Source organism: Cetorhinus maximus, unplaced genomic scaffold, assembly GCF_964194155.1.
Source record: "Cetorhinus maximus unplaced genomic scaffold, sCetMax3.hap1.1 HAP1_SCAFFOLD_826, whole genome shotgun sequence".
Classification (NCBI taxonomy): Eukaryota; Metazoa; Chordata; class Chondrichthyes; order Lamniformes; family Cetorhinidae; genus Cetorhinus; species Cetorhinus maximus.
In genome coordinates, this window is record NW_027596768.1 from 67,361 (window position 1) to 94,728 (window position 27,368).

The window sequence follows — 27,368 nt, forward strand, 5'->3', positions numbered from 1 at the left end:
TCCTATCGCTGCTTGCTTATCTCCACAATCACCACACCCTCAACTGCTCTCTCCCCCTGCCCCCCCACCTTAAACCAGCTTATATTTCTCCTTTCTCCTAACTATGCTTCAGTTCTGCCGAAGAGTCGTGAAGGCTCGAAACGTTAACTGATTTCTTCTCCACCGATGCTGCCAGACCTGCTGAGTTTTTCCAGGTAATTCTGTTTTTGTTTTGGATTTCCAGCATCCGCAGTAGCTTTTAGCTTTTTGTTTTTATCTCAGGAAATTAGAGATGCATGCAATAAAGGAACATCTGTAATTATGGGTGACTTTAATCTGCATACAGATTGGGCAAATCAAATTAGTAACAATACCGTGGAGGAGGAATTCCTGGAGTGTATACGGGATGGTTTTCTAGACCATTGAAGAACCAACTAGGGAACAGGCCATCCTAGACTGGGTATTGTGTAATGAGAAAGGAATAATTGGCAATCTAGTTGTGCGAGGCCCCTTGGGGATGAGCGACCATAATATGATAGAAGTCTTCATCAAGATGGAGAGTGACGTGGTTCATTCTGAGAAGAGGGTCCTGAATCTTAATAAAGGAAACTATGATGGTATGAGGCGTGAATTGGCTATGATGGATTGGGAAATGTTACTTGAAGGGATGATGGTGGATAGGCAATGGCAAACATTCAAAGAGCGGATGGGTGAACTGCAACAATTATTTATTCCTGTCTGGCGCAAAAGTAAAACAGGAAAGGTGGCCAAACCATGGCTTACAAGGGAAATTTGAGATAGTATTAGATGTAAGGAAGGGGCATACAAATTAGCCAGAAAAAAACAACAGACCTGAGGATTGGGAGCAGTTTAGAATTCAGCAAAGGAGGACCAAGGGATTGATTAAGAAGGGGAAAAGTACGAGAGTAAGCTTGCGGGGGAACATAAAACTGACTGTAAAAGTTTCTATAGGTATGTGAAGAGAAAAAGATTGGTGAAAACAAACGTAGGTCCCTTACAGTCAGAAACAGGGGAACTTATAATGGGGAACAAAGAAATGGCTGACCAACCAAATACATACTTTTGTTCTGTCTTCACAAAGGACGACACAAATAACATACCAGAAACGTTGGGGAAGACAGGGTTTAGTGAGAGGGAGGAACTTAAAGAAATCAGTATTAGTAGGGAAATGGTGTTGGGGAAATTGATGGGATTGAAGGCCGATAAATCCCCAGGGCCTGATAATCTACATTCCAGAGTACTTAAGGAAGTGGCCCTAGAAATAGTGGATGCATTGGTGGTCATCTTCCGAGATTCTATAGACTCTGGAACAGTTCCTACAGATTGGAGGGTAGCTAATGTAACCCTACTATTTAAAAAGGGAGGTAGAGAGAAAACAGGGAATTATAGTCCAGTCAGCCTGAGGTCTGTAGTGGGGAAAATTCTATTATAAAAGATTTAATAGCTGAGCACTTGGAAAACAGTGGCAGAATCAGACAGAGTCAGCATGAATTTATGAAAGGGAAATCATGCTTGACAAATCTACTGGAATTTTTCGAGGATGTAACGAGTAGAGTTGAAGAGGGGGAGCCAGTGGGCAAATGCATGTATAATGTGGATCAATGTGAGGTTATCCACTTTGGTAGCAAAAACAGGAAGGCAGATTATCTGAATGGTTATAAATTGAGAGAGGGGAATGTGCAACGAGACCTGGGTGTCCTTGTACATCAGTTGCTGAAGGTAAGCATGCAGGTGCAATAGGCGGTAAAGAAGGCAAAATGATATGTTGGCCTTCATAGCCAGAGGATTCGAGTACAGGAGCAGGGATGTCTTGCTGCAATTATACAGGGCCTTGGTGAGACCACACCTGGAATATTGTATGCAGTTTTGGTCTCCTTATCTGAGGAAGGTTGTACTTGCCATAGAGGGTGTGCAGCGAAGGTTTACCCGACTGATTCCTGGGATGACGGGACTGATGTATGAGGAGAGATTGAGTCGGTTAGGATTACATTCGCTGGAGTTCAGAAGAATGACGGGGGATCTCGGAAACCTATAAAATTCTAACAGAGCGAGACAGGGTAGATGCAGGAAGGATGTTCCCAATGGTGGTGGGGGGGGGGGTGGGGGGGGGTCCAGAACCAGGGGTTACAGTCTGAGGATACGGGGTAGACCATTTAGGACTGAGATGAGGAGAAATTTCTTCACCCAGAGAGTGGTGGGGATACTCTTGGGGCGAAAGGGATCAAAGGTATGGGGAGAAAGCGGAAGCAGGCTATTGAGTTGGATGATCAGCCAAGATCATAATAAATGGCGGAGCAGGCTCGAAAGGCCGAATGGCCTACTCCTGCTCCTATTTTCTATTTCTATGAATGGGTTTCAGTTCACGGGGCACTGGCACCAATACTGGCATAGAAGGGATCTGTTCCGGTGCTGGGACCAGATGAATCAAATAACTTGGGCTGGAGAGAGGGCTTTAAACTAAATAAGAGTTGGGGGAGGGTTCTGGAGAGGGATACGTAGGCTTACAAGGCAAAAGGATATGGCAGCCTTGCAGGACAGCTATTCAGGTAATGATACTCAGAATGTGACAGGAAGGGACAGGGTGTACAAGCACTAAAAAACAGCAGCAAATCAGGTCAAAGGGGGAAAAAAATGGTAAAAAAGCAAAATTAATGGCTGATTACTTAAATGCACGTAGTATTCGAAACAAAATAAACGAATTAACGGCACAAATAGAGGTTAATGGGTATGATCTTATAGCCATTATGGAGGCATCATTACAAGGAGATCAAAGCTGGGAACTAAATATTCAGGAGTATGTGACTTTATGAAAGAGGCAGGAAGAAAAGGATGATGGGGTAGCTTTGTTAGTATGAGATGGAATAAGTACGATAGCAAGAAACGATCTTGGATCAGAAGATGTGGAATCCAGATGGGCAGAGGTAAGAAATAACACGAGGAAGACGACAATGGTGGGAGTGGTCTATAGGCCCCCTGACAGTAGCTATGCTGTAAGACAGAGAATAAATCAGGAGATAATAAGGGCATGTAAAAATGGCGGCACATTAATCATGGGCAACTTTAATCTTCATGTAGATTGGGAAAATCAAATTGGCAGAGGCAGACACCAGCAAGAATTTATAGAGCGTATTTGGGGCAGTTTCCTTGAACAATATGTTGTGGGTCCAACCAGGGATCAGGCCATTTTGAACCTGGTAATGTGTAATGAGGCAGGTTTGATAAATGATCTCAGAGTAAAGGATCCCCAAGGAAACAGTGACCATAACATGGTGGAATTTAGCATTCAGTTTGAGAGTGAGAAACTTGGGTCGGAAACAACTGTGCTAACATTAAGGGTAATCACAAAGGAATGAGGGCAGAGTTGGCTGGAGTGGATGGGAAATGAGTTTAGCAGAAAAGACAGTTGATGGACAAAGGCAGACATTTAAGAAAATAGTTCATGACTCACAACAACGATATATCCCAACAAGGAGAAGGATTCTAGGAAGAGGATAAGCCAACCATTATTAACCAAGGAAGTTGAGGATAGTTTTAAATTGAAAGAAAAAACATACAACGTGGCAAGGATTAGTGGTGAGCCAGAGGATCGGGAAAGTTTTAAAAACGAACAAAAGATGACCAAAAAATAATGAAAGGGGAAAATAAACTTTGAAGGTAAACTAGCAAGTAATATCAAAATAGACAGTCAGAGTTTCTTTAAATATATAAAAAGGAAGAGAGAGGTCAAAGTCAATATTGGCCCCTTAGAGAATGAGGCTGGGGAAATAATAATGGGGAACCAGGAAATGGCAGAGGAGTTGAATAAATACTTTGCATCAGTCTTCATTGGTAGAAGACACTAATAGCATTCCAAAAATACTAAATAATCAAGTGGCAAAAGTGAGGAGTGGGGGGTGGAATAAATACAATAACTATCACTAGAGATAAAGTACTAGGGAAACTAATGGGGCTAACGGCCAATAAGTCCCCTGGACCTGATGGGTTGCATTCCAGGGTAGTAAGGGAAGGAGCTACAGAGATAGTGGATGCACTGGTAGTAATCTTCCAAGAATCCTTAGATTCTGGAAAAGTCCCAGGGGATTGGAAAACTGCCAATGTAACACTCTTACTCAAAAAAGGAGGGAGACAAAAAAAAACAGGTAACTATAGGCCAGTTAGCTTAACATCTGTCACTGGGAAAATGTTAGAGTCTATTATAAAGGATGCAAAAGCAGAGCATTTAGAAATACATAATATAATCAAGCAGTCAGCATGGCTTCATGCCTAACAATTTATTAGAATTCTTTGAGGAGGTAACAAGCAGGATAGATGAAGGGGAGCCAGTAGATGTAATATATTTGGATTTCCAAAAGGTGTTTGATAAGGCTACTTAATAAGATAAGAGGCCATAGTATTGGGGTAATACATTAGTATGGATAGAGGATTGGCTAACTAATAGAAGACAGAGAGTTGGGATAAGGGGGGCATTTTCAGGATGGCAACCTGTAACTAGTGGAGTGCCACAAAGATCAGTGCTGGGGCCACAATTACATACAACATATATGAATGATTTAGATGAGGGAAGTGAATGTACTGTCGCCAAGATGGCAGATGACACAAAAATAGGTGGGAAGGCAAGTGGTGAGGATGGTGCAAAGAGTTTACAGAGGGATGTAGACAGGTTAAGTGAGTGGGCAAAAACTTGGCAGATGGAATATAATGTGGGAAAATGTGAGGTTATGCATTTTGGCAGGAAGAATAGAGGAGCTGAATATTATTTAAATGGAGAAAGACTGCAGTAATCACAAAAAGCTAATAGGGAAGACAAATTGAATGTTGGCCTTTATTTCAAAGGCAATAGAGTATAAAAATAAGGAAGTCTTGCTAAAACTATACAAGGCACTAGTTAGAGCACACCTAGAAACTATGAGCAGTTTTGGTCTCCGTACCTAAGGAAAGGTATACTGGCATTGGAGGCAGCCCAAGAAAAGGTTCACTAGGTTGATCCCAGGTATGGAGGGATTTTCTTATGAGAGGTTGAGTAGGTTGAGCCTGTACTCACTGGAGTTTAGAAGAATGAGAGGCGACCACGTTGAAACATACAAGATTCTTAAGGGGGCTTGACAGGGTAGATGCTGAGAGGTTGTTTCCTCTTGTGGGAGAGTCTAGGATCAGAGGGCATAATCTCAAAGTAAGGGAGTCACCCATTTAAAACAGAGATGAGGAGGAATTTCTTCTCTCAGAGGGTAGTGAATCCGTGAAATTCTTTACCACAGAGGGCTACAGAGGCTGGGTGGATATTCAAGGCTGAGGTAGAGAGATTTTTAATCAGTAAGAGAATCAAGGGTTATGGGGAAAAGGAAGGAAAGTGGAGTTGAGGATTATCAGATCAGTCATGATCTCATTGAATGGCAGAACAGACTCGATGGGCCGAAAGGCCTACTTCTGTTCCTATGTCTTATGGTCTAAGTTGTTACTTACTTTCATTGTCTTTGGATCTAGCTTTGACCAGTGCGTAGGAGTAGAGATTTCTTTACTCTCCCCATCATCCTTCTCCTCCTCTTCCTGTTCAAATAAAAAAAGTTAACAGGAATAATCAGCAATATTTGGAGAACATCTGGAGAACGTATTCACTCATTTTTTTGAAACAAGAGTTGCTGATCCGTGCAAGAAGCAAAGGTCACAACTGCCCCTCAGAATGACTCCTCCTTAATGTTACTGAATAGAACAGTTCACTGCTACATAAACACACACACACTCTCTTTAACTGATCACATGCCACTCATCAGCCAATCAAAGCCAGATCTGTGGAACACAAAAAGGTGATCAATGACATCAAACAAAAGGACTCGAGGGCTGCACAGACACTGTAGGTCCCTGGCGGCCACACAGTGTGTGTTCTTATCCCCTCTCATTAAGTACAAGCCCCCCAGACATATTCTCTATCAAAAAGTGTCTGCTCCACACACCCCACACTGCACGAAACTGTGGCTCAACCAACTGACCTGCAAATCAAATACTTTGAAAGGGTTTGTGTATATCCAATGATAGTGTAGGTAAAAGTAACATACTAGAGTTAAAAGAAAGCAAGAGAAAGGGGATATGGAAAATTTGGAAAGTAGTAGAAATTTCTGTAAACAGCTAACAACACCTGCCCAACTCAACAACTGGTGACAAGCTTCCAGCAGCAATTTGGTTTTCTCTTTGGGTATGAAGGAGCCAATTCTTAATGTAAGTATTTACGAATTGAGAAAAGAAAATTAAGTTTCAAATGTATTAATTCTCATGTTTTTTGAGAAAATTTCAAAAGATGAAACCGATTAAGAATCTTGAAAGGAAGCCTGCTGTGGCTCTAAGCTGGGAGCTGTATTACCAGTTACTGTAGCTTTGCATCTATGTCTTCTCAAATGTATGCAATGCTCATAAAAAGAGCACGTTACTTGATCTGTGTGTATGTGGTGCGCTTTTTTTTGTGGTTGTGTCCCTGTGCCTGTGAGAAGCGGAAATGGAAAAGGATTAGCGTTCAGTGCCTGTTCTCCATCAGCCTCCTTGTGTTCAGCTTGGAGCTTCTCAACCAGCTGCTGCTTGTATCCACGGGAGAGCGCTTCCCACTCTGAGCGGGTGGGAAGGCAATGCCAAACATCCGGCAGAAATATAACCACGGTCTCCACATGGGCTGGAACCGTCCGCCCCTTGTGGTGCTCCTCGGGGCGATGGTAACGGATCTCTGCAAAACGGTACCTGTTGCAAGGGAAGAAGTGTATTGGAAAGGAAAATTCTATCAGACATCACATAGACCCTAAATGACTCGCAGGACATCAAGCTAGAGAAATCTGTCATACACACGGCTCAATGTCACTTAACTGCAACTGCAGGCATTCAGTCAGGTGAATAAATAATTCACAATGCTCTATTATAATAATGGGAGCCCTACTCTTCCTGGAGACTGCACAGTAAGTTTATCTGAATAGATGCTTGCAATGAAGGGCAAAAAACTATGTATTTTTTAACTCTATATGCAAGTACTGCTTAAATGCCTTGCAGTTAAATGACACTGGCTATATAATTCAGAAGAGTTTGCATGGCATCACTTAGAATTTATTTATATAAAAAGATGGAAAACAATTCTATTATCAATTGAACATCCTAATTATTCCTCCCAGTGGCGAAATCCTCTCCACGCACGACTTTTCTTCAAGGCATACAGCAACACATTGACATGAAATGTTAACACAGATTTACAGTGTTTAAACATGTCTATTAAATACATATTCAAAACAATGATTTACATATAAAGTATTTAAGTGTCTCTCCAATGTCATTCTTATGAAATAATGACATCTCACACTATATGAGGCATGTATTGCCACATAACAGGTGCCATAAGTGTAGGACTAGCAGAACAACACCATGTATTTTACCTGGAATGTGGTTGGCTGCTAGGCAAGAAAATAATAGCTCAGATAGTTAAGGCTCCAATCATATATATTTAACAGAAAACAGAATCTCAATGTTTACAGAAAGGCTCTACCCTGTTGCTGGATCATTACTTACCACTGGGTGCAACCACTTAAGTCAATGCTTGTCAGGGCCTTACAACAGCGGATAGCAGTCCTAATCAATACTGAAGGGTCGGTCTCAGGATTAGGTCCATCCAGTGAGGGAGACCAGTGTCCTCCAATGGCCATAGCTTCATCTTTGCCCTTCATTCCTACCAAGAACTGCAAAATGAGACAAAAACAATTTACATTGACCGAAATGCAACTGTTACAATTCAACTTGATACTGCCTAATATTTATAACCAGCAGAGACCCACAAAACATTTGCTGTTAAATTAGTATTTTTATTGCAACAGCACTTCTTTAAATACAGAATTTTTAGTTATTCTTTCAACAAAGGCTTTAACAAAGTCAAAACTTCACATTCTGGAAAAAGCTACATAAAACTGCTTAAGTATGAAAACTGGCACAGAAATATAATAAATACAAATTTTGTCAAGAGTCTGGCTTCGTGACTTGTTTATCATCATAGAATGTGGAAGTCTAATTGGGGGGAATGGTTTTCTTCCGAGTTGAAATGGCAGCTCTGATGGCTCATGGAAGAAACACTTTACTTCCTTGAAATCTGCTTGTTATAATTTTAATATCTATCATCAAAGAAAACAGCTTCTAACTACCAATCCTGTTCCATGATTCCTTGTTTAGGATTCAAATGTTGCAGCTATATTATAACTGCTCCTTGCTTGTGTCTAAGTTTACGCGGTGGCAAGCCCATTGGAGTTAGACTGCGAGGAAACTGCAGAAAACACATCATGTGCATCGATAAGCCCTGCAATTACAGGCCAGTCAGTTTAACTTCAATGGAGGGCAAGATTCTAGAAACAATTATTCGGGATAGAATTAGTAGTCACATGGAAAAATATGGGTTGATAAGGAAGAGCCAGCATGGAATTTTGAAGGAGAAATCAAGTTTAACTAACTTGGAGTTTTTTGAAAAGATAATAGAAAAGGCCAATGAGAGTAATGCTGTTGATGTGGTATAAACAGACTTTCAAAAGGCATTTGATACAGTGCCACACAACAGACTTGTGAGAAAGGGACAATAGCAACGTGGATACAAAATTGGCTGAGGGATAGGAAGCAGAGAGTAATGGCCAATGGATATTTTTCAGGCTGCAGGAAGGTTTGTAGTGGAGTTCCCCAGGGGTCGGTATTGGGTCCCTTGTTTTTCCTGATATATATTAATGATCTAGATCTTGGTGTGCAGGGGACAATTTCAAACTTTGTGGATGATACAAAATTTGGAAGCATTGTCAACTGTGAGGGGGACAGTGTAGAACTTCAAAAGGACATAGACAAGTTGGTGGAGTGGGCAGATATAGTTCAATGCAGAGAAATGTGAGGATGTATTTTGGTAAGAACACAGACAGACAATATAAAATAAGGGGTGAAATTTTGAAGGGGGTGCAGGAGCAGAAAGACTTGGGTGTATTTGTGCATAGATTGTGCAGGACAGGTGGAGAGAGCAGCTAATAAAGCATTAGTATCCTGGGCTTTATTAATAGCAGCATAGAGTACAAGAGCAAGGAGGTTATGCTGAATTTATATGACACTCATTAAACCTCAGCTGGAGTACTGTGTACAGTTCTGGGAGACACATTATCGAGAGAATATGAACAATGCGGAACAGGTTTACAAGAATGGTTCCAGGGATGAGAAACTTAAGTTACAAAGATAGATTGGAGGGGTTGGGACTGTTCTCCTTGGAGAAAAGAAGACTAAGAGGAGATTTGATAATGATGTTCAAAATCATGAGGGGGCTGGACAGAGTAGATAGGGAGAAGCTGTTCCCACTCGTAAAAGGATCAAGAACGAGAGGGCACAGATTTAAAGTGATTTGCAAAAGGAGCAAACGTGACCTGAGAAAAAACTTTTTCACAGAACGAGTAGTTCGGGTTTGGAATGTACTGCCTGGAAGTGTGGTGGAGGCAGGTTCAATCGAGGCAATCAAGAGGCCATTAAATGATTAGTTGAATAGAAACAATGTGCAGGGGTATGGGGAAAGGCAGGGCAATGGCACTAGGTCATAATGCTCATTTGGATATGTGATGAAGACACAATGGGCTGCATAGCCTCCATCTGTGCCGTTAAAATTCTGTGATCTTCTTCGTATATAGAAGTAACTATATTAATTCATTGAACGTTTCTAAAACTTATTCATCAAAATTTCATGAATCTTAACTTTTAGCACAATGAATAGCTTTTGAATAATAAAGTTGTATAAAATAATTGTCATGCTATTTTGCCACACTTAACCAATTCTAACATTTCATCCACATCTACATGTTATCCGTATCCATGCCATTCCATGCTTCCTATGCTATCCCATCCCTCTCATGCCATCCTCATCCCATTCCTTCCATCCCTTCCCCATGCTGTTTTTTGCCCTGAACATCCCTCCTATCCTTCAGGGAAACACTCTCTCCAGCCAGGGTAGCTTTGTTGCTAGGCTCCCCTTACTTTCTGTTTTTGTTCTCCACCAACAACTGACCCACCATCAACTCTTGGCAACCGCACGCATGTCATGCACTCAAGTCCTCAGCATGCCCCATGTGTGCCAGGCACTACCTCTCAACAGGCCCTTTAACTAACCAATCAAACCAGTCCAGACAGACAAACACTGAGTAATATGTTATGATCTCAAGGGAGGGCCATTAACTTTTAAAAAGAAATTCGAACTCCCAGTTATTAACTGAATGAGGGAATATATATTTTTAAATGTCATTTGTATGTTTGAGGCAGGCCCTACCTGAAAACAGAGGTTGAACTCAAAATGAAACTGAAAGGAAAGCAGAAAAGGTGAAGACAGAAATGAAACTGAACTTCCCAGTTTCTAAGGAAATCAGTAGCAAGCTCAGGCTGGGAAATCGGAATTGAACCTTGTTGTAAGATATAAAAGGACACAGATCAGTCCAAGCTGTGCAATAGCAGTTGTTGAGCCCATTGATGAAGGGCAGACAAGCTAAAGACTCAACAAGTGGCTAGATCCTGAAGCTGAGAATAAGCACTGTTATTTGAAGTTAACAGTGGTGGAACTACGTCATCCAGACCAATTTGAGCAGGTTCTGCAGACATTTACCACTTGTGAAGACCAGGCCTGTGGAATTCAGGTTGATTGTGCACTGCTGTCAGCTGGGGATCAGACGTGCTTGTCCGCCTGAGGAAGACAGTTTGAAGGACTTTCTGATTCACTGTAAGCACTAAAATCTGAGTGGACTGCTGAGCCAAATAAGATCTGTCTTAGTTGATCAGTCCTTTAATGTGCAATTTATTGTTTATAGTCGCCCACAATTTGCCTGTTAATTCATGTTTAACTTATATTAATTCTGGATGGTAAGAGTTTGGATATGAAGCATTTAGTGTTTGCTCTGCTGAACCTTGTATAGTAAAAATTCTTGTGTTTAAAACATGGAATTTTGTGGTTTCATTCCTTTAGTAAAGAACTGGGATTTTGAATTTCGTCTACTTTAAAATCTCAATGGGACACTCCCAAATCTACTCTTATTTCCACCTGAGGGTTACTCGATAGTTTACAGGATCTTGAAGGTTCCTTCACTTCTTCTGGGACCAAACCAAAGTGTACCACAACGCTCAGGGCGGGGGTCCCTTGGATTCTCCGAGTGTATGACATTTCTTGGGATCCTTCCATGAGCATCCTGTTAGGTGGCTCGCTAACTCTCCCTAAGCACCTCAAGATTGTAGGCACCCCAGCTCAAACATGGGCCTCATTGCTTCCTTGCTGAGTGATTCCAAAATCAGACAACACCCTTGGTTTTTGAAAGCTCTTTGTTAATAGTCTGGAACCCTATTTACTTTGGTCTGGTGGAGGGAGTCATTGGGGAGATTCAGCTTTATACAGATTTTGCATGGCAGCTCCTTCTAAGCCACCAGAAAGCAGTGGTTGGAAAGCTTCCAGGGGAAACATAGAAAATAGGAGCAAGAGCAAGCAACTTGAGAGAAGCCCTGATGATCCAAGGATGCAGCCGAAGGTTGGTGACTCCATACTCCGGAATTTTGGAGCAGTGGTGTTCTGCTTGGCACGGCCGAAGGCCTGAAAGTGTGCTTGGAAGGTGAAGCTTGAATCTACGTGGAGATCCAGGGGAAAGGAATCTCAGGTGAGATTGAAACCCTGGAGGTGGATCCTTGTTGAAGCCATCTGAGAGGGAGTGATGTTTGGAGAGTCCCAAGACGAAATCTTCAAATGTGGAGATTGGAAACCCTCATTGAGAAAGAGAGCTTCTGTGAGACTGATTGGCTCACGATGTAATAAGCAAATGAGTGCATTGGTCACATCTGTCATTTACATTGGAGTGTGGTGTGTCTGTCCACAGTTGGTTCATTTGTACCATATACTTTCCTGAATATAATATACGATAGATATGGTAAATTGTTTTATCTTTCCGAATTTGTATGTGTTTGTAAAGATATAGCTAGTTGAAAGACTCACTTACAGCACAGAAGGAGGCCATTTGGCCCATGATGTCCACGCTGGTTAACAAAGATCTGACTACACTAATCCCATTTTCCAATGGTTGGCCCACAGCCCTGGAGGTTATGGCAACACAGGTGAATAACTAAATACTTCTTGAATGTTACGAGAGTTTCTGACTCAACCGCCTTTTCAGGCAGAGTTCCAGACTCCCACCACCCTCTGGGTAAAAACATTTTTCTACTCCCCTCTTAGCCTTCTACCTCTTAACTTAAATCTATGGCCCCTGGTTATTGACCACTCCACTAGTGGAGAAAGGGTTTACCTTCCACCCTATCTATGCCCCTCAATCTCATACACCAATATCAGGTCCCCTCTCAACCTTCGCTGCTCCTAGGAAAACAACCCCAGCCTATCCAATCTTTCCTCATAGCTCAGACCCTTCAGCCCAGGTAGCATCCTGGTAAATCCCCTCTGCAGTGCAATCACATCCTTCCTATAATGTGACCACCAGAACTGCACACAGTACTCCACTTGTGGCCTGACCAGCGTTTTATATGTTCCAGAATAACCTCCCTGCTTGTGTGTTCTATGTCTTGGCAAATAAAGGCAAGTATCGCATATGCCTTCTTAACCACCTGGGAACCCCACTGGAAACAGGCTTCCAGTCACAGAAACATCTTTCTACCATCACCCTCTGCTTCTTGCCTCTCAGCCAATTTTGGATCCAACCTGCCACTTTGCCTTGGATTCTATGGGCTCTTACTTTCTTGACCAGTCTGCCATGAGGGACCTTATCAAAAGCCTTGCTATAGTCCATGTAGACCACATCAAATGCATTACCCTCATCAACACTCCTGGTTACCTCAAAAAATTCGATCAAATTTGTCAAACACAACCTTCCCTTAACAAATCCATGATTAATCTGTCTCTCCATGTGCAGATGTATTCTGTCCCTCAGAATTCTTTCAAATAACTTCCCCACCACCAAGGTTAGACTGACTGGCCTGTAACTTCCTGATTTATCCCTTCCTCCCTTTTTAATAATGGGGCAATGTTAGCAGTCCTCCAGTCCTCTGGCACCTCATCGGTGGCCAGAGAGGATTTGAAAATTACTGCCAGGGCCCCTGATGTCTCTTCCCTTGCCTCCCTCAACAGCCTGGGATACATCTCATCCAGGCCTGCGGATTTATCCACTTTTAAGGCTGCTAAACCCGCTAGTACCTCTTCTCTCTCTTTGTTAATTTCCTCTAATATTTCACAGTCCTCCACCCTGATCTCTATACCCGTGTCATCCTTTTCCATTGTGAAGACCGGCGTAAAGTATTCATTGAGGACAGTACCCACGTCTTCCGGGTCCACACACACATTACCTCTATGATCCCTAATTGGACCTACTCTTTCCCTAGTTATTCTCTCGTCCTTTATATATTTTTTAAAAACTCTTTGGGTTTTCCTTTTTTCTACCCATTAATGCTTTCTCATGCACTCCCTTAACTTTCCTGATTTCCTTTTAAAGTTCCTCCTTGCACTTTTTAAAACTGCTATAGGAACCCTGCCGCACTGAGCCCTCGGTATCTACCATAAGCTTCTCTTTTTTCCTTAATCCTAACCTTTATGTCCCTTGACATCCAGGGTTCTCTGGACTTGGTCCCCCACTTTGACTTTACGGGAACATATTTGTCCTGTACTCTCTCAATTTCCTCTTTGAATGCTTCCCGCTGTTCTGACAGTTTTACCTGCTAGTAGCTGCTCCCAGTCCACCTGGGCCAAATCGTATCTCATTGTAGTAAAATGAGCCTTTCCCCAGTTTAGAATTTTTATTCCTGGCCCAACCTTTCCATAACTATCCTAAATCTATCTGAGTTATGGTCACTTCCTCCAAAATTCTCCCCTACTGATGCACCTTCCACCTGCCCGGGCTCATTTCCGAATATTAAGTCCAGAACTGCCCCCTCCCTTGTTGGGCTTTCTACATACTGGCTAAAAAAAGTTCTCCTGGATGCAACTGAAGAATTTTACTCCCTCCCTACCTTGCACACTGAAACTATCCCAGTTAACTCTTCTGATGAAGAGTTATTCGGACTCGAAACGTTAACTGTGTTCCTCTCCGCAGATGCTGTCAGACCTACTGAGTTTTTCCAGCTATTTTTGTTTTTGTTTCTATCCCAGTTAACGTTTGGATAGTTAAAATCCCCTAATATTACTGCCTCATTATTCTTATACTTCTCTGGAATTTGATTACATATTTGATCCTCTATCTCTCCCTGACTGTTTGGGAGCCTATAGTACACACCCAACAGCGTGTTTGCCCCTTTTGTGTTTTTTACTTCTGTACATATGGCCTAATTTGGTGAAACTTCCAAAATATCATCCCTCCTCACTACTACAATTGATTCCTTGATCAATATTGCGATCCCCCCCTCCTCTTCTAGTCCCCTCATTATCTTGTCTGAATGCCCTATAACCAGGAATGTTGAGCTGCCAATCCTGCCCTTTTAGCCAAGTCTCGGTAATAGCTATGATATCACACTCCCACGTGCCTGTGCCCTCAGCTTGTCTGTCTTATTCCTCAGGCTCCTTGCGTTAAAATATATTCCATTTAATCTTGCTAAACTCACTTCTTTTCTTATCTATGTTTCCTCTGCCTTCGAGACTCACTCACATTTTAACTTCTAATTCTATATCAGCTTCTCTCCCCTCTGAACTATTTTTCAGGATCCCAACCCTCTGCCAATTTAGTTTAAATCCACCCGAACAGCATTGGCAAACCTCCCCACGAGGATGTCGGTCCCGTTCCTGTTCAGATGTAACCTATCCAACTTGTACAGGTCCCACCACCCCCAGAAACTGTCCCAATGCCCCAGGAATCTAAAGCCCTCCCTCCTGCACCATCTCTCCAGCCACGCATTTATCTGCTCTATCCTTCTGTTCCTATACTCACTACAGCGTGGCACTGGGAGTAATCCGGAGATTACTACTTTTGAAGTCCTGCTTTTCAATTTCCTACCTAACTCCCTGAAGTCTGCTTGGAGGACCTCATTTCTCTTTCTTCCTTTGTCATTGGCCCCAACGTGACCATGGCCTCTGGCTGTTCGCTCTCCCCTTCAGAATGTCCTGCAGCCGTTCTGTAACATCCTTGGCCTTGACGCCCGGGAGGCAACATACCATCCCGGAGTCATGTCTATGGTCGCAGAAGCGCCTGTCTGCACCCCTTACTGACGAATCCCCTACCAATATTGCCCTTTCTCACTTCTTCCTCCTGCCCCCTGAGCAGCTAGACCACCCACACGCCATGGCCTTGGCTCTGGTTGGACACGCTCACCATTTGCCAAGGCTGAAAAACGGTGTGTGAGTGAGATATAGTCGGGGGATTCCCTCACTACCTGCCTAGTCCCCTTCTTTTGTCTGACGGTCACCCATTCCCTCTCTGATTGCGCTTCCTTAAGCTGCGAGGTGACCACGTACTGAAACGTGCTATCCACGAACCTCTCAGCCTCATGAATGCACCATAGTGCCCACAGCTGCCGCTCAAGCTCCAAAACCTGGAGCTCGATGTGCTCTAGTCAGAGGCACCTACTGCACACATGGTTATCCAGGCCACCAGGAGTGTCTAGGATTTCCCACATAGCGCAGGATGTGCAAATCACAGGACTGAGATCCCCAGACAAATCTTAACGAAATAGAATATGGATCCTTGCTTTTATTTTACCCTTACTCTTACTTGAGTCTCGCTGTTTTAACCTATCTGTTCCCAAGTCTCGCTGCTTTAAGGAACAGTGAATATTTGAATCATTTTCCTGTGTTTGTATTGAGACCTTTCCAACCCTTTAGTCTGGTGTAATATAGTTCATTTTTCTTGTTTAATAAATATTTTATTCTGTGTTAAAAGTTCATCCTGTGATTTTGCTCAGTAACTTTCCAGCACAGTTTCTAAAAATATAAAAAGTTAGGGTCTATCAGGCAAGGTTTCACTCTGGGACCTGACTTGGAAAATAATGGTAGGATTGGACACTGTCAACATGGATTGATCAATGGGAAATCATGTTTGACAAACCTGCTGGAGTTTCTTGAGGATGTTACCAGTAGGATAGATAATGGGGAACCAGTGGAAGTGGTGTATTCCCACACAGAACATTAATAAGCAAAATTAGAATACATGGGATTGGGGGTAATATCTTGGCATAGATTGAGGATTGGTTCACAAACAGAAACAGAGAGCAGGGACAAAAGACCATTCTCAGGCTGCGACGAGTGGAGTACCGCAAGTACCGCTCTTTTCCATCTTCCTCGCCGCAACACCCCACCCCATCTCCATGAAGCTCCCCGCCGGAGTGAAGCTACTCGATAGAACAAGCGGGAAACTATTCAACCTGCATCATCTCCAGTCCAGAGACAGTGCTTGTGTATGCACAAGGCTGAGCTCCAAATTATCACTGATGCATTCACGGAGGCATATTAAAGAGTGGGCTTTAGGCTAAACATCTAGAAGATAAAGGTCCGCTACCAGCCTGCTCCTGCTGTGCAATACTGCCTCACCCAATTATCAAGATCCACAGTGAACCATCGGTCAGTGTGGATCATTTCTCATATCTTGGGAGCCTCCTATTAGCGAAGGCAGATATCGATGATGAAACTCAACACTGCCTCCAGTGTGCCAGCTGTCTGAGGAAAAGAGTGTTTAATGACAAAGATCTCAACCCCGGCACCAAGCTCATGGTGTACAGGGTTGCAGTGCTGCCTGCCCTCCTGTATGCATCAGAGACATCAACAGCATACACCTTCAATCCCTGGAGGAATATCACCAGCGACGCCTCTGCAAAATCCTGCAAATTCAATGGCAAAATAAGCTCTCCAATATCACTGTCCTCTCTCAGGCCAACATCCCCAGTATTGAGGCACTGATTATGGTTAATCAGCTACATTGCGCAGGCCCAAAGTCTTCATGCCTGACGCTCCCAAAACAAGCTCTCTACGCCAAGCTCCGTCATGGCAAGCGGTTACCTGGAGGGCAGAGGAAACATTTCAGGGTCATCCCCAAAGCCTCCCTAATAAAATGCAATAGATCTATGGGAATTTCTTGCTTGAGGCCTGCCCAAACTGGAGAAGAAGCATCTGCAAAGGTGCCAACCTTTTCAAATGTCTCCGACAGGCCCAAGTGGAGGCTAAGTGCGAACAGTGGAAGGAGCGGAGCAAAATCCGAGCATCCCACCACCCGCTTCATCAAACACTACCTGCCCCACCTGCGGCAGAGTGTGCAGATCCAGCATTGGGTTTCTTGGTCACCTCAGGATCCACAACACTGGAGTGGAAGAAAGTCATCCTCGGTCCTGAGGGACTGCCGAAGAAGAAGACGACGACTGCAAGGATCAGTGCTCGGGTCCCAACTATTCACAATCTATATAAATGATTTGGATGTGGGAACCAATTTTTAAAAAATTCATTTATGGGATGTGGGTGCCGCTGTCTGGGTCAGCATTTGTTGCCCATCTCTAGTTGCCCTTGAAAAGGATGATGGTGAGCTGCCTTCTTGAACTGCTGCAGTCCATGTGGTGTAGGTACACCCACAGTGCTGTTAGGGAGAGGGTTGCAGGATTTTGACCCAGCGACAGTGAAGGAAAGGTGATATATTTCCAAATCAGGATGGTGAGTGTCTTGGAGGGGAACTTCCAGATGGTGACATTTTCATGTATCTGCTGCCCTTGTCCTTCTAATGGTAGCAATGATGAGTTTGGAAGGTGCTGTCTAAGGAGCCTTGTTGAGTTCCTACAGTGCATCTTGTAGATGGCACAAACTGCTGCCACTGTGTGTTGGTGGCGAAGGGAGTAATATGTAACATTTCCAAGTTTGTTGATGACACAAAACTTGATGGGAATGCGAGATGTGGGGAGGATGCAAAGAGGCTTCAAGGAGAATTAGACAAACTGATTGGTCAAGAACATGACAGATGGAATATAACGTGGAAAATTGTGAAGTTATGCACTTTGGTAGCAAAAACAGAAATGCAGAAAATTTCTTAAACAGGGAGTGATTTGAAAGCGTTCATGTTCAAAGGGACCTGGTTGTTCTTGTTCATAAGTCACTGAAAGCAAACATGGAGGTGCAACAAGCAATTAGGAGGGCAAATGGTGTGTTGGCCTTTATTGCAAGGGGATTTGAGTACAGGAGTAAAGATGTCTTGCTGCAGTTGTATAGAGCCTTATGAGGCCACACTTGGAGTAGTGTGTACGGATTTGATCTTCTTCCCCAAGGAAGCGTATGCAGGCCACAGAGGGAGTGCAACGAAGGTTCACCAGACTGATCCATGGGATGGGGGGATAGTCCTAAGAGGAGATATTGAGGAGACTGGGCCTATGTTCTCTAGCGTTTAGAAGATTGAGAGGTGACCTCATTGAAGTTTAGATGATTCTTACAGGGCTCGACAGGGTAGATGCAGAAAGTATGTTTCCCCTGGTTGCAGGGGGCGGGGGTCTCGAACCAGGAGACAGAGTCACAGAATAAGAGTTAGGCCATTTAGGGCCGAGATGACGAGCAATTTCTTCAGTCGGAGGGTTGTGAATCTTTTGGAATTGTCTACCCCAGAGAGCTATGGAAGATCAGTCACTGAGTATGTTCAAAGCAGAGGCCATTGGAGTTCTAGATATCAATGACAGCAAAGGATAAGGGGATAGTGTGGGATGGTGGAGTTGAGGTAGATCAGCCATGATCTATAAAAGGCGGAGCAGGCTCGAGGGTCTGACTAGCCTACTCCTATGTTCTTGTGTGTGTGAGAAAACACACACACATCAAAAAAAAACAAAGAAAACCACCTCCCTGCAATCTATCTGCACGGCAACACGGCACACTTGGGATACCCCAGATAGAGATTCAAACTTATCCACAATTTTAAAACCTTCCCTTGTTTCTGGGAGACCATAAGAATAAAAGCCTTGAGAATGCAACTGTAGACATCAGGTCTCCACCAAGACCCAAAAAGAAGCCACCCATTGTTTAATATTTTCCAGCTTCCAATGTTGGCCTTATTAAATAAACACAGGTCATCATTTGGATGGTAATTACTTCAAGTCTGTTTACCAGCTTCTCACCAGGAGTTCTCATTCACCTTACATTTAACAATTCAATCCCGAAACTTAAAGTTTACTCATAAAACATGAATCATGGAATTAGACATTTTCTCAAGAATAACTATAGGTAAAAACATGTAAAATAATGTTATGGTACAGAAGCAGGCTATACCAGCTCATCAAGTTTCTTGTGGTTATTTCCTCCATATAAACCATCCAGTCTAATCACACTCTCCTGCTCGCTTTTCATACTTTATAATCTCCCACCCTGTCTAATCCCACCCTCCAACTCCCTCTCATTTGTGGAAAGAAAAGGAGCAGTTATTGAATAATTATTTGTGTACATGTAAAGAGACACTTCATGTTTCAGTTACCCTTTAAAGGGTTGTTAGATAATCTATTTATTTTAGTTTGCTTAAAAGGGTATAAAGAGACACTTCAGGTGTGTGGAGCGCTCCTGTTCGAACTGAGCCTCGTTTGGACAGAAGCTCTCATTGACCCAGAGTCCCAAAGCCTCCCTCGGGAGTCTCAGGTCCACAACTGAGTCATCTTGCGGAAATCTCCTCCACGCCATTCCACTCTGCACAGAGGGTTTTCCTGTACGGGCTGCTTGAGATGAGCTGAGGACACAGATAGACACGTGGCAGCATGGTATCCTCGCTATAACGGAAGCTTAGGTTAAGGAGGGGCAAAAATGGCAGCTCAACATCCCTAGATATAGAGTTTTCAGGCAGGATAGAGGGGGGGATAAAAAAGGTGGGAGTGTAGTATTATTGGTTAAAGAAACAGTGACAACTGTGAGGAGGGATGATATACTAAATGAAGCATCAAATGAGGCCATATGGGTTGAGCTCAGAAATAACAAAAGAGGCAGCTACACTGCCAGGAGTGTATTATAAGACCCCCAAATAGCGCAAGGGAGTTAGAAGACCAAATACGTGGACAGATTTCTGAGTGCCAAAACAATCGGGCCATCATCGTTGGGGGCTTCAACCACCCTAATATCAATTGGGATATGAACAGTGTAAAGGGCACAGAGGGTGCAAAATATTTGAACTGCATTCAAGAGAGCTTTTTTAGCCAGCATGTAACAAGGGCAATGAGAGTGGGTGCAATTCTGGATTTAGATTTAGGAAATGAAGCTGGGCAAGTGGATGAAGTAGCAGTGGGGGACCATTTTGAAGATAGTGGCCATAATACAGTTATGGAAAAGGACAAAGATAGAACAGGAAGAAAAATTCTAAATTGGGGGAAGACAAATTTTACAAAGCTGAGAGCTGGTGAGAGTGGACTGGATACAGCCATCAGAAGGAAAGACTGCGTCAAATCAGTGGGAGGCAAAGGTGAGATTCTACGGGCACAGCGTAGACATGTTCCCACAAAGAAAAAGGATGCTACTGCCAAATCGAGAGCCCCCTGGTTATCCAGAAGCATACAGGCCAAGATAAAGCAGAAAAATAAAACTTATGACAGTCACAAAAGATTTAGCATTGTAGAAAGCCTTAGAGGTGGATAGAATGTACAGGGGTGAAGTAAAAATGGAAATTAAGAAAGCAAAGAGAGGATACGAAAAAATATTGGCAAGTAAAATCAAAGAAAATCCTAAGATGCTTCTCCAGTACATTAAGAGCAAGAGAATAACTAAGGAAAAGGTAGGGCCTATCAGAGATGTACATGATAACTTAAGACATAAGACCATAAGACATAGGAGCAGAAATTAGGCCATTCGGCCCATCGAGTCTGCTCCACCATTCAATCATGGCTGATAGGTTTCTCAACTCCATTCTCCCGCCTTCTCCCCGTAACCTTTGATCCCCTTACCAATCAAGAACCTATCTATCTCGGTCTTAAATACACTCAATGACCTGGCCTCCACAGCCTTCTGTGGCAATGAATTACATAGATTCATCACTCTCTGGCTAAAGAAGTTTCTCCTCATCTCTGTTCTAAAAGGTCTTCCTTTTACTCTGAGGCTGTGCCCTCGGGTCCTAGTCTGTCCTACTAATGGAAACATCTTCCCCACGTCCACTCTATCCAGGCCTTTCAGTATTCTGTAAGTTTCAATCAGATCCCCCCTCATCCTTCTAAACTCCATCGAGTATAGACCCAGAGTCCTCAAACGTTCCTCATATGTTAAGCCTTTCATTCCTGGGATCATTGAGGGTTGATGCAGATGATGTGGGCAGGGTTCTCAATGAGTACTTTGTCTCTGTCTTCACTAAGGATAAGGATGATGCAGGCTTTCTAGTTAAAGAGCAGAAGCGTGAAATATTAGATATAATGAGCATAGTGAGAGAGAAAGTACTGGAGGGACTGACATTCTTGAAGGTGCATAAATCACAAAGGCCAGATGGATTGTATCCCAGGCTGTTGAAGGAAGCCAGGGAGGAATTAGTGGATGCTTTGAGGATCATTTTCCAATCCTCGCTTGATACAGTCGAGGTCCAGAGGATTAGAGGTCTGCAAACCTTGTACCATTATTCAAAAAGGATGTGAGGGATAGGTCAAATAAATATAGGCTGGTCTGTCTGACTTCAGCGTTGGGCAATTATTAGAATCAATTCTGAGAGACAGGATAAACCAGTCATTTAGATAGGAACAGATTAATCAGGGATGGTCAGCATGGTTTTGTTAGGGAAAGGTCGTATCTTAATAATTTAACAGAATTTTTTGAGAAAGTAATGAGGATTGAGGAAGGTAGTGCAGTGGATGTTGTTTACATGGATTTTAATAAAGCATTTGACAAGGTCCCACATGGCAGACTGGTCAGGAAAATGGGATCCCATGGGATACAGGGGAAGGTGGTGAGTTGGATCCAAAATTGGTTCAGGAAACGAAGGGTAATGGTCGATGGATGTTTTTGCAAATGGACAAGAGTTTACAGTGGTGTTCCAGTGACACAGTGTTGGAGCTTTGCTGTTTGTTGTATATATTAATGATTTAGGCTTAAATGTGGGAGGCATGAATGGGAAATTTGCAGATGACATAAAAATTGGCCATGTAGTTAACAGTGAAGAGGATAGCTGTTGACTCCAGAATGATATCAATAGTTTGGTTGAGTGGGCAGAGAAGTGGCAAATGGAATTCAGTCTGGAAAAGCGTGAGGTAATGCATTTGGGGAGGGCAAACAAAGCAATAAACGAGAAGCTATTGAGAGGGGTTGAGGAAGTGAGACACCTTGGGGTGCATATCCATAGGTCCTTGAAGGTGGCAGGACAGTTGGACAGGGTGGTCAAGAAAGCATATCGAATCTTTCCTTTATTGGGCAAGGCATTGAATACAAAAGCAGGGGTGTAATGATAAAATTGTATAAAACGCTGGTTAGGCCACAGCTGGAATTTTGTGTAAAGTTCTGGTCACCACATTACAGGAAGGACATAATTGCTCTGGAAAGGCACTCGAGGAGATTTTCAAGAATATTGCCAGGGCTGGAAAATTGCAGCTATGAGGAGAAATTGGATAGGTTAGGGCTGTTTTCCTTAGAAGAGGCGGCTAAGGGAAGACCTAATGGAGGTGTACAAAATGATGGGGGGCTTGATAGGGTAGACAGGAAAGACCTGTTTCCCCGAGCTGAGGGGTCACTTACAGGGGGCATAGATTTAAGGTGATTGGTAGAAGGATTAGAGGGCATGAGGAAAAATTTATTCAGAGGATGGTGGGCAACTGGACTTCACTGCCTAAGTTGGTAGCTGAGGCTGAAATACTCAACTCATTTAAAAAGGTACCTGGATCTGCATCTGAAGTGCTGTAACCTGCAAGGCTCCGAACCAGGGGCTGGAAAGTGGGGTTAAAATGAGCGGCTAGTTTCTTTTTTCTCTTTTTGGCTGTTGCAGACACGATGGGCTGAATGGCCTCTTTCTACACTAACTTTTCTATGGTTCTATGCTGTATACCCTCTACTTCCTCGCCCTTGTCAGCCATCCGCACACGCCATGGTGTTTGGTCCTGCCATGGTAGGGGCCCCAGGTGGGGGACTCTGGCATGCAGCAGTCTCATGTAACCCACGATTATTTATGGGCTCCCAGGCCACCTGTAATTTCCGTGGCCTTGAGGAGTCCATGTCCATGTTTATGTGGGCTGTGCGACTTTCCAGCCCTTATTCATTACTGGAAGGGGTTGCTCCTCAACTTCTGGTTACAATTCAGCCCCACGCTCCTGATCTTTGACCACTCAGTGTGGAGAGGAATGGGCAGATCAGAAGGCCTACTCGTGAGCCAGCTCTGGGACTTAGCCGAGATCTCCAATGACAGGTCCAGGCAGCAGGCGGTTGAAGGGGGTTGTTCAACCCACCTGCCTACCCCTCTTCCATGGTTACATCCACACCCAAAAGTCCCTGGAGAAGGAGCAAGTGGTGCCCACCGATATACTTGGGGACTTCTGCAAGTGATGGGTGCCACAGGGGCTGAAGTGCATCATCAGCCCCAGGAACATTATTTTAATTTCATGAGCTTCCTTTGAAGATTTTTTTTGTTACAGTACCTCCCTTTAATAGATCATTCATTTAATTAATCTGTTTATTTGTTAATTGTACTTTCAAAAGAGTATGAAGAGGCACTTGGGGACACTGGTGATGGGCTGTAGAATTAGGAACTTTATATTTGTATTGTCTCACCCGGTGAGTAAATCTAAAACTGAGTGAAGATTTGGTCTCCTCCTCCACCAACTGGCTGCAAGAAGTTTAACACCCATACTCTTTAATGTCCCACCAATAAAATCTCACCCTCTTACCCACTCCCCACACTGTGGATGAGGACAATGAGAGCTAAGTGTCAAAGTGCACTAAGGGAAATGCCCACCTAGTTGAGACAGGCATCTGTGGAATCATATCCAAGTAATGAGTAATGCTTAATTCCCAGTCTGCCTTGGGCAACAAGTTGGCCACTGGCCTCAGGGCATGGGGATAATCAGCCAGGGTTGCTACTCCTAACCAGTAACTTCCACTGAATACCTGGTGAGAACTGAAATGGCTGGGTTGTGGTGCTCTCCATGGTTAACACTGACATACCTTTTGGCTCAGGCACCTGCTCTCCAGAAACAGTCTGTGGAAATGTAGGCTGAGATTCTACCACACAACCACTGACTGAGCCATCATGGTAGACTGTTACTCTCAGGGGAGGCAGGGAGGGGATGCGAGGCCACTTCTTCACAGGGAGAAAAGGAAGTTAAATCACCACAGGCCAGACTAGTATAACAGAATGGGCAAACAAGTGACACATGGAACTTAATGCAGAGAAGTATGAGGTGATGCATTTTGGCAGAAGGGATAGAGGCACGATATTTCCTGATGTCTTAATGTCACAATTCTTAAGTGTGTGCAGGGTCAGAGGGACCTGGGGGTGCATGTGCATTGATCTTTGAAGGTAGCAGGACATGTTGAGAGGAAGTGGTTAGCAAAACATCTGGGATCTAAGGCTTCATAAATAGAGACATTGAGTACGAAAGCAGAGACGTTATACTGAACCTTTATAAAGTTCTGGTAAGGCTATAACTAGAGTAGAGTATTTTGCCACGTTCTGGTCATCACACACCAGATTAGATTGAAGAAGCGGGGACTGTTTTCTTTGGAGCAAAGGAGATCTGATAGAGCTGCACAAGATTATTACAGGCTTGGATATGGTAGACAAGGAAAAATTGTTCCCATTAGCTGATAGTAAAAGGACTAGGGGGCATTTAAGGTTTTGGGCAAGAGGTGCAGGGGAAATGTGAGGAGGAATTATATCACGCAGCAAGTATTGCAACTTGCTGCCCACAAGGGTGGTGGAAGCAGGGGCGATCAATGATTTTTAAAATAAATTGAATGGACAGATGAGGGAAATAAACTTGCAGGGTCATGGGGAGAGCAGGGTAATGGGACTGACTGGATTGCTCTATGGAGATCCAGCAGATACTCAATGGGCTGAATAACCACCTTCTGTGCCATAGTTATTCTATGACAGGCCATAGAGTCCTGGATAGAGGGCAGTCAAGATTCAGTAGCATAATGCCATGAATGAGGAGAGAGATTTATGAAGAAATACTCAAAAAATGGGGCTTTTTCCTTGGACCAGAGGTGGTTAAGGGAATTTGAACAGAAGTTTTCAGAATTGTAAAAAGTTGTGAAGGAAACATAAATACTGTTGATGAATCACTGGTTGGTGAATCAGTACAAGGGGGCATTGACAGGGTCAACATGAGAAAAATGAAGGGGGCAAGTTTGGAGGAAGATTTTCACACAGGATTATTAGAATATGTAATGTTTCACCACAGGAGCCTGGAAAGGGTTGGAAGACCCTTTAAAAGCAAAATTGGAAAAGGATTTGAAAAGGACGATATAAAAGGATACAAAGCAAGGGCAGAAAACTGGGATCAGAATTGACAGTTCAGTTAAAGAGCTGACACCTTGGTCTTCTATGACAGCAATTTCCACAATTCATGCAACTCTCATTCGTCGATTCCTGGGAGCCAATAACAAAAGTGAATCTTCTTAGGCAGCTCCTTGAGATCAAGGACGACTTGCTTCCACTCTGGTTTGATGGGTTCTGAGATTGCTGTTGAGTTCAACGCGCGATCTGCAGACTCTGCCACATGTGGGGTAGGTAGTGCTTGAAGGGTCGGGGAGATAGGTTGTTTGAAAGTATGTGTGCTCCCTCCGACCCCTTTGCACATTTCTGACAAAGTGCTTGGTGCCTTTCTGTTTTGGTTGGTCACAAGCCAGGGTTTCCCATAAAATGATGGGAATGCTTGACCTCTTAACAAACACTGAGGACATCACTAAAGTGTTTCAGCTGACCTCTTGGGAGTCTCCTGCCACTACCGTGTTCAGAATAGAGCAGCTACTCCGGGAGTCTGGTGTCAGAGGCCAGTAGAGCTGATTTTGAGAGATTAGCACCTCAATGTTGGCTTGGGGTAGGATGCTGATGCGGGATCTTCTTTCTTGCTGCTGGATTTGGGGAAATCAAAGGTGATTATGCCTGCCCAATCAGTTGAAATGCAAGCCTGAATTCTCCACCTTTAGCATAGTTTACACCAGAATGCCTATTGCTGTTCTGAGGGATACAGATATAAAATTGATATGTTCATTTCAGCTCATCAGCTAAAACTGCAAGTACAAGTTGGGGTGGATGCAAGAAATACACTAATATTGGCAATGCCAAACCACAAGCAAGTGAAATTTAAAGAGATAGGAACACAAAGGAGCAACTATAATTTTGAAAGCCTTTGGAGAACCTCAAAAAGAACTGGAATCAACAGCAACCTTCACAAAGACTGAAGGTGAAGGACTTAACCCGAAGAGCTGGTACGAGTTTATAGTCAACTGACAGCATAAGCCTGCATCCAACCCATAGTTAATGGCTGAATGAAGCTATTTTGAGGAGGGTGTTTCTCGGGGTCAAGACTGGAGCATGCCCACAGGGAGCTGGAGCCAAGTTTTAAACACAACTAAACGTGACCATCACTGCATATTACAACTCTACGCTACATGGTAACTGCAGATGCTCTTTCAAAAGATGGCACATCTCTGCATTTACTTCGCTGCAGAAAGAGTACGTTTTTGGCAGTGTGGTTAATCAGGTTCTTCTGGCTGTTCATCATCCAAGCAGGTCTAACTGAGAACCTATCTTTCCTACACATTTAATTGCAATACTATCACCAAATCCCCACCAATAACATTCTAGGCATCACCAGAGACCAGTAACTCAACTACAATGGCCAATAAATAGAACATGAGAGCAGATCAGAGGCTGGGAATTCTGTGGCAAGTAACTCACCTCCTGACTACTCCACCAGCTACAGGGACAAGTCAGGAGTGTGACGGAATACTCTCCACAAGCCTGGATGAGAGAAGCTGCAACAACACTCATGAAGTTCAATGCCATCCAGAATAAAGCGGCCCACTGATTGGCTCCCCATCCACCACTTTAAACATTCACTCCCTCTACAACCAGCACATTGGCAGCAATGTATTCCACCTAAAAGATGCACTGAAACAACTCAACAAGACTTCTTTGTCAGCATATCCCAAATCCATGACCGTGATAATCTAGAAGGACAAGGGCAGCAGGCGCATGCAAATAACACTCCATCCTGACTTAGAATTATATTGATATGTCCTTGTCACAGCGTCAAAATCCTGAAACTTCCTAGCTAACAGCACTGTGGGAATTCCTGCACCATATGGACTGCAGCAGTTTAAAGCGACACCTCACCACCATTTTCTCTGGGGCAACCACAGATGGACAACAGATGACAGTGACAACCACATGCTGAGAAATGGTTTAAAAAAGGGCAGGAAGAGTTCAACGCCATCATCGGTCAAATGTTCATTTTTCTTAGTTACGTCTTCAAAACTGCTGTCC

At 43.5% G+C, this 27,368-nt stretch overlaps 1 protein-coding gene across 3 annotated transcripts in view; it reads right to left on the reverse strand.

Moving 5' to 3' along the window:
• The window catches only part of ccar1 (cell division cycle and apoptosis regulator 1), a 131,999-nt gene that overhangs the window by 40,321 nt on the left and 64,310 nt on the right, over nucleotides 1–27,368 (reverse strand). For all 3 annotated transcript variants that reach the window (XM_078536017.1, XM_078536018.1, XM_078536016.1), the window contains exons 13-15: nucleotides 7,534–7,700; nucleotides 6,510–6,720; nucleotides 5,461–5,544 (exon numbers count right to left, since the gene is read on the reverse strand). In XM_078536017.1, the coding sequence (XP_078392143.1) occupies nucleotides 5,461–5,544; nucleotides 6,510–6,720; nucleotides 7,534–7,700 (462 nt within the window). The remainder of the gene's footprint in view (nucleotides 1–5,460; nucleotides 5,545–6,509; nucleotides 6,721–7,533; nucleotides 7,701–27,368) is intronic.